The 8355-nt window shown below is 42.3% G+C and overlaps 1 protein-coding gene across 1 annotated transcript; it reads left to right on the top strand.

The window, feature by feature from the left end:
* Positions 1–2071: 2071 nt before the first annotated feature.
* Positions 2072–6975, top strand: LOC142101740 (protein myomaker). The gene is made up of 5 exons (XM_075186134.1): positions 2072–2267; positions 3734–3848; positions 4323–4471; positions 4725–4841; positions 6498–6975. Exons 1-5 carry the CDS (start codon positions 2133–2135, stop codon positions 6642–6644), a joined length of 663 nt encoding a protein of 220 aa, XP_075042235.1. The 5' UTR covers positions 2072–2132; the 3' UTR covers positions 6645–6975.
* Positions 6976–8355: the final 1380 nt, after the last annotated feature.

Raw genomic sequence — 8355 nt, 5'->3', positions numbered from 1 at the left:
ACCAGTGACATCACTAAGAATGCAGCCTATCCAGTCACTAGGAGCCAGTGACATCACTGAGAGTGCAGCCTATCCAGTCACTAGGAGCCAGTGACATCACTGAGAGTGCAGCCTATTCAGTCACTAGGAACTAGTGACATCACTGAGAGTGCAGCCTATCCAGTCACTAGGAGCCAGTGACATCACTGAGAATGCAGCCTATTCAGTCACTAGGAGCCAGTGACATCACTGAGAGTGCAACCTATCCAGTCACTAGGAACCAATGACATCACTGACCGTGCAGCCTATCCAGTCACTAGGAGCCAGTGACATCACTGAGAGTGCAGCCTATTCAGTCACTAGGAACTAGTGACATCACTGAGAGTGCAGCCTATCCAGTCACTAGGAACCAGTGACATCACTGAGATTGCAGCCTATCCAGTCACTAGGATCCAGTGACATCACTGAGAATGCAGCCTATCCAGTCACTAGGATCCAGTGACATCACTGAGAATGCAGCCTATCCAGTCACTAGAAGTCAGTGACATCACTGAGAGTGCAGCCTATCCAGTCACTAGGAACCAGTTACCTCACTAAGAATGCAGCCTATCCAGTCACTAGGAGCCAGTGACATCACTGAGAATGCAGCCTATCCAGTCACTAGGAGCCAGTGACATCACTGAGAGTGCAGCCTATCCAGTCACTAGGAGCCAGTGACATCACTAAGAATGCAGCCTATCCAGTCACTAGGAGCCAGTGACATCACTAAGAATGCAGCCTATCCAGTCACTAGGAGCCAGTGACATCACTGAGAGTGCAGCCTATCCAGTCACTAGGAGCCAGTGACATCACTAAGAATGCAGCCTATCCAGTCACTAGGAACCAGTGACATCACTGAGAATGCAGCCTATCCAGTCACTAGGAGCCAGTGACATCACTGAGAATGCAGCCTATCCAGTCACTAGGAACCAGTTACCTCACTAAGAATGCAGCCTATCCAGTCACTAGGAGCCAGTGACATCAGTGAGAGCTGTCACAGATAACTAAAGAAACAAATACCTGTTCCAGTGTCTACCAAACAGCCCTCATCTCAAAGGGTGCGTATACAGACAGGTCCAGGTGTTACATGTGGCATGTTGTGATGGCTCTTCTGCTGCAAACGTCTATGGAAGGATCACGTGTTCCCATTCAATCCCTCAAATATACGTGCAAGATACCCCTGCTTGTCCTGCTCCTTCCAATAGCAGTTTGCTTTCTTCTGTGCTCATGCCCCCACAATGACTGGACTACACAGTGGCAGCACAGATGAACTGATGTTCCTCTTATAACCCGGAAAACACCAGACCCATTTAGAGTGGAAAAAAAACAAAAAAAAACAAACACACCTTGCAAAGCCACCATGGATACATATAGCACAGAAATGTCTCTGTATGTAAACCGGACTTTGTGCCAAATGAACAATGACTAGAACGTGGAGCCAATAGTGTGACAGTGGTCTGACTATAGTCAGGAAGACACTGGTGCTGTATTACACTGTGTGTGGTCACTTGTACTATACAATTACTGCCCACTGTAACAACTTGTTGGTTGTTTCCATGTACTCAATTCATTCAATATTATGATCTTTTTACTCTAATTTTAGGATCAGCAGTTAAGAACATATTTATGTTCCCTAAATAATAATTTGATGTTGCAAAATTAGTTTCAGATCGTGAGGCATCTCCATGATATGCTTATAATAACTGCTATTATACTGGTGGTCAGCACGATAATGGGTAGTAATGACAAGCACATCACATTGTAATGGATAGGGAAAAATGGACATAATTTTATACCATGAGAAAAATTTACAATGACTCAACAATAATGATACTTCTGTCAGGGAAATTCAGTCACGTTGATATCAAGCATTCCCCTCTCTGAAAGGGTTAACATTGGACATTTAAATAGAACAATTCAGCTGTCATGGACCTGCACCCTAGCATGGCACCTGTTGCCACTCTACATAGCATCGTCCATGTGTTGGACATTTAACTTTTTAAATCTCCACTGAGTCAGCTGTGCCTCAGTCTGCACACACAGCCCCAAGAGAACCAGTCCACTTCCACGAGCACTGGAACATTTTAGCCATCTTTCTAGCGTCTTATATTACCATGGGCTCTATAGTGGCAAAGCTTCTCTTACCAACCATCAGCAGCCTGGCGTTCCTGCCAACTATCAGCATAGCAGCAAAGAGGAAGTTCCACATGGAAGCTATGATTTATTTCTTCACCATGTTTTTCATTGCGGTAAGGAAACTATTTTTCTATTTTGAGAAAACATATAGCGGTATATTTACTAAGCTAGGGGTTTGAAAAAGTGGAGATGTTGCCTATAGCAACCAATCACATTATAGTTGTCATTTATTTAGTGCATACTACAAAATGTCAGCTAGAATCTGATTGGCTGCTATAGGCAACATCTCCACTTTACCAAACCCGCAGTTTAGTAAATATACCCCCAGGACTTATATAATAGCATGGTGTAAATAGAACAATCTGCTGTACCCCACATCTATCCCCTTCAGTATAATGTGTCACTCTGGGAGTCGTGTAACTGTTATGAACGTTTAGTAACTGTAAGACTGCACCGTTTACAGACCCAATGAATTTTCAGATTACAGGAGGGACTAAGGCAAAATAATAAACAGTACAAATAGCAGTTGTGCTGTCCCATTAGACTGAACCAGCTTTACTATCACTTAGAATAGAGATCTCTGATCATTGTTACATTCACTTTCCAATAGGTTATGTACATTAAATGCCCTGGTAAAAGCAATGCTTTGGAAAATATAGCACTATGAAAGAGGGTAACAGTGAGCAGGAGGGTGGTAGAGATAGGAGGCCTGATTCATTAAGGAACTTAGGCAAGAATTTGAGTAAGTTTTCTTACTTAAGTTTTCTGGACAATGTTACAATACAAGGGGTGTAAATTAGTTCATTATTTTGCACACAAGTTAAATACTGGCTGTTTTGTCATGTAGCATACAAATACCAGCTTTAAATTTCAGTGTACAAATAAGCTATAAAGTATTTGTGTGTTACATGAAAAAACAGCCAGTATTTAACTTATGTGCAAAATAATAAAGTAATTTACACCCCTTGTATTGTAACATGGTTTTGTCCAGAAAACTTATTCAAATTCTTGCCCAAGTTCCTTACTGAATCAGGCCCAAGGTCATTAAAAGGTTGGGAACCTTAAGGTAAGGTAATAGTAAACCAATAATCAACTAAAACTACAACACTAAATGAAATCACTACTTTAACACAATTATGTTGGCACAAAGGGGAAGACGGGCACTACTGTGAGTCAGGCCAATAGTCATCTATTAAACAGGATAGTCCCAACAAGTAGAGCAGATAAAGGATACACATATAAAACTACATGGCTACATTACAATAGTTGCACACTGTGGTACATACTACATGTGTATTCTCCTTCAGTCAGTGAATCAGCAGACAGACATTTACACAGTAGAGGGACAATGACTGGGGAGAACAGCAATTGCCCGTATTGCTTACACATACACAACAGTTGGTACATGGTCTGATAGCCAAGCATCTTTAAAGCCCTTTAAACATGTGCTGTATCTGTCAGCTGTGCTCTTTGAACAGACCAGGGCAGTCTTTTGGGATTTCTTAAGCAAACAACAACTGTCCCCACCCCTCCCTCTCACTGCCCCTCTGCTAACCACCGATGATCCCTGTCTTTACAGATTTACCATGCCTGCGACGGTCCTGGGCTATCAGTGATTTGCTTCATGAAATATGATCTCCTGGAATACTTTAGTGTCTACGGGACAGCGTTGTCCATGTGGGTGTCTTTACTAGGTAAGCTTGATGTGATGTTATAGTGACACTAGGGATGGTTCTCCAACTCCGAGGATCATAGCAGCCCAAACATACCAAGAGTGTCTGACATTGTACTGAACTCTGGCTATTGTATCTTCTAACAGATGGAACAGACACAATACAATACATATTTTACAACATACATATTGATGGTTGCTATACACACATGTATTTATCTTGCGAAGGTTACATAGTGTCTTTCCTAGAATATGATGTCTTGTATTATATATTACTACACGGATACTATGCCCAAGTTCCTGACAGTGGTATGCTCCAGGCCTTCACCATGCATCTCACTTTCCCGTCACCTCTGGTTTCCAAACAATTTGAAAGCCAGAAACACGGTCAGGTTAAGTTGGATTTCAATACACCAATGTCCGTCCAGTTACATATATACATGAAGGCTTGTGTCTTTAGTATGAGCCCCCAGATGACAGTCTGTTATCTCTTTAGCATTGGCTGACTTCGATGAACCCAAGAGGTCCACGCTGGTGATGTTTGGTGTCCTCACCATTGCAGTGAGGATATATCAGGATCGATGGGGATATGGGGTCTACTCGGGTCCTATTGGGACTGCTGTGCTGATGATCTCAGTTAAATGGGTAAGTCATTTAACCCCATGATAACACTATAAGCAGCCATTCTTTGGGCTGTAGGATAATGCAGCCAATGACATCACTGAGAATGAACCTTATGTCTTAGTCACGTCCCCGATTCCTAGCGACGTGATAGGCTGCTTCCGCTGTGTGTACATCACATTACACTTGTGGGTGCTCTCTGACGCTACATTCTGTGTATATACTGACAGCCATTACTAATATCCAACGTACGTTTTTGCATTAATTTTTTTTCCAGCTAACAAAAATGAAGGAGAAGAAAGGGCTGTACCCGGATAAGAGTGTGTACACTCAGCAGATTGGACCTGGCTTCTGCTTTGGAGCTCTGGCGTTGATGCTGCGCTTCTTCTTTGAGGTACTGTCCCACATAACGGCTCTGCCTACCAGTCATCTGGTGTAGAAGATAAACATTATTCCTATCTGAAATGGACAGTGTTAACCTAACAAGTAACGGCTTCTGATCGAGCCTTTACGGGATTGCAGATTGAGAAGGAGAGTTCAGCTCACTATCAGACATATTTATTAATCACCGCATTTTAACGACGATCCCTTTCACTCCTTATCGCAAAGATAAGGAGTGAAATATTGTCAGTATTTATTAAAACTTTCAACAGGAACGGCAGTCATGAAAAACTGCTGTTCCCGCGAAGAACCCTCTCCTCTCTTTTCTATGGTCACTATCGTAAAGCGAGCACCTCTGCGATAGTGACCGGAGGGGAGAGCAGGTAAGTTGTGATCTGAAGATCCGTCTACCACAATGCTCTCCCCATAGGGCTCAATGGCTAACGCCAGCTTCATAGTGCAAAAGTTCCAAAAGTCTTTGATTTTCGGAACTTGTTACATAGTGCAGGATAGCAGTCCTCAGACATCTATGGGGACTTCTTTGGAATTCAAAGAAAAAGGCGAAGCTGCAGATATCTACGATATATCTGCTGCGATGCCTTATTAATAAATGAGAACTTTACATTAATATGTGGCTGTCCCCTGAAAACTGACATTTATTATTTTGTCCTAAAATAATGCTCATTCACAGTTTAAGTAAGTCGTGAGAATGAGGGGACATTGAGTTTTAATTCATGTGTCACTATTGTACATTTAAATGTTTATAATACACTGGTCAAATTGTGCTTTTCTATATAATGTACACTTGATTCATGCACTGAAATTATAGAGGGGCTCCCGATCTCTGCCTATTCCAAGCACGTGTAAAAATCATTTCAGCATCCCTGTTAATCTGGGGGTGCGACCAAAATGTTCAGTATCCACCCCTGAATATCTTACCCCATAACACGAGGTGCACAGAGCCTGCATCCAGCAGAAGATGCTCCCAGCTGCTCCTATCAGCAGATGCTTCCTTTAGTCATTACTGATGCTCTAATACAAGGGCTTTGCATATAAAAGGGAGCATTGGCACAAATGTAGGCACATGACGTACTCGGCAGGCCAACATTTCTGCACCTTCATAAATGACCCTTCAAGTCTCCTCAGAAGTGCGACAGACTCATCACAGACATTAATGAATGATAATCATAGCTCAACTGTCTTCATTAGCCAAACCCCATAGTACCAAAGTGGCCTGCTTGTAACCATTATTATTATTATTATTAATATTTATTTATAAGGCGCCACAAGGCATCCGCAGCGCCGTACAGAGACAAACAAAATCACAATACAATGGGAGACAGCACAGTACAGTAAACACAGCAACTCAGTACGCTCAATGCACAGCTAGAGAGGGCAGGGAAGGGGGAGGGAGGATCCGCAAACGACGGGGCCCAAGAAGGAGGGCGCGGAAGACAGGGAGACCCCCAGGGGGGAGGAGGGAGCGAGAGTGGACGTGGGGTGGAGGACCCTCGAGGAGGAGGGCTAAGTAGCTGGAGAGCAGAGTTAGAAGTGGTGGAAACAGGAGGAGAGATGGCCCTGCTCAGAGGAGCGTACAATCTAACCATACATTAGGATGTGTTACAGTGCCCCCAACTCCCTATATTAACCTTTTAATTTGTATCTCTAGGAATGGGACTATACCTATGTGCACAGTTTCTATCACTGCTCGCTGGCCATGTCCTTTGTTCTCCTACTTCCTAAGATCAACAAGAAAGCGGGAAACGGCGGAGACCCAGCCAAGATGGACTGTTCCACTCTCTGCTGCTGTGTGTGACACGTTCCCCGGTTCTCTCTTAGGGATTAAGACTCCTTATAATACATGAGGAGTTAATCTGAAAATCAGCTAACGGGGTCTCAGTCATCAGCTTCCTTCTGATACAGCTTTCAGATAGAAGACAAGACAACACTGATGTATCAACAACCAGTTTCAGTGTCCACCAATGCTCTAGGTTCTCATTATATGCGAGAAGGGCTGAAACTGTGCAGGAAAATCAAAGCTCAGTTCTGCAAGTTTCTTATTTCATAGGGTTAGGTCACTTACATGAAGGAAATGTTTTTGTAATGCTGTTTTATGAAAGAGAAAATCTTGGTAAGACTTATTTGAATCCATACTGTTTGTACATTTTAATTTTATATAGAGAATTGTATGTTTATTTGAGGATGTATCACAATTTGTGCACTATTTAAATAGCTTTTTTTATTGTTCTATTAAATTGAATTATGTTTTAATCTATGCGAGTTCATCCACGTGCAGACTCTTTGTTATATGTAATTATCTGAAACAACAGGAGTGGGAGACACAAGAATCATGTGGATGAGTGAGACGCGTATCATACATATGTATTACATATGTCAAGTGGGAGGGGCCAAGGTTGGTCGTATGTATATGTGAGAATGGGGATATTGGTGAGGTGTTGTAGTGCAGGATAATGGTGTAAAGGGATAATCGGGAGACTTGCAGCTTGTATCTGAAAGGAAAGATGTTATTTGTAGTAAGTTATCACCAATGTCATAGATCTTAGTCCAAGGCCTCACACACCATATATGGCTCTGATAGGACACTCTCACACAGCATAAATAGTACAATCCAGAAATGTTTCTGTGTCGTACAGCTCTAGAGAAAACTCTGTACACACAACTGTGAGGAAGTTGCAAATTACTCCTAGGGACATATTCAGTCCAGTGTGATGTGGACGTCCCCGAGACACATCACGCCAATGTTATGGCGGGAATCTCCGCACCTTACAGAGCAGAAACATGAGCGGAGATTCCTACCATAATGGCTGGCAATGTACACAGCAGACACCGCCAGCAGTCTGATGGGGTCATGGAGTCTATGATTGTCTCAGATGTGCCCAGGTCATAGAAGGTGGGATTGTGTAGTAGATGTGATAATTATAAGGAGAACAGTGTTTACTTGAAGAAGTGGGACTTTGTGGCACAAAAATGGAAACAATTTTCTGGGCTTTACTATAACAAGAATGAATAATATTGAATTCAGCAACTCAACATTACATATGTGATAATGAGTCATGAGAGACACTGCCAGAGACAATGTTTTTGCATTGTCTTATTTGTTTGTGTCTTGTACATTGTTGTATAAATATAAGCACTGACTCATTACACTAGCTCAAGTCTGTTTCTTAACAAACCGACAGGACATTGCTCTCCTGCTTATATTCTAGTAATTCTTTTCATTCTATTCCATAGAAAGGACATTTCAAAATACATTGCTAAGCTTTGCAGAGCTGTTAGTATACAAATAACGCTACTATTTCAGAATAAAGCATCACAATGAGGCATAATGTTCACCCCACACTACAATATTACCAATGATATCAGTGGACCAGAGCTGGATCACCCTCTAGGTAACTTATGCTCCCACATGGGCTTTGTACTGAGGGGTCTGCATTACCCCAACCCATTTTTAAGGCTTTTTCTTTACATTTATAGAGGCCTGGATTATACCCTTTCCACTCAGGTCC

This window comes from Mixophyes fleayi, chromosome 9 (assembly GCF_038048845.1).
Source record: "Mixophyes fleayi isolate aMixFle1 chromosome 9, aMixFle1.hap1, whole genome shotgun sequence".
In the NCBI taxonomy this organism is placed as follows: Eukaryota; Metazoa; Chordata; class Amphibia; order Anura; family Limnodynastidae; genus Mixophyes; species Mixophyes fleayi.
This window is presented reverse-complemented; position numbering and strand designations above follow the sequence as displayed.

What these genes read in the sequence shown, in the direction of transcription:
- LOC142101740 (XM_075186134.1), top strand. Translation starts at nt 2,133, where the DNA reads ATGGGCTCTATAGTGGCAAAGCTTCTCTTACCAACCATCAGCAGCCTG. An exon ending in TCACCATGTTTTTCATTGCG is followed by an intron (nt 2,268 to 3,733) that starts GTAAGGAAACTA and finishes CTGTCTTTACAG; the next exon opens with ATTTACCATGCCTGCGACGG. An exon ending in TGCTGCGCTTCTTCTTTGAG is followed by an intron (nt 4,842 to 6,497) that starts GTACTGTCCCAC and finishes TTGTATCTCTAG; the next exon opens with GAATGGGACTATACCTATGT.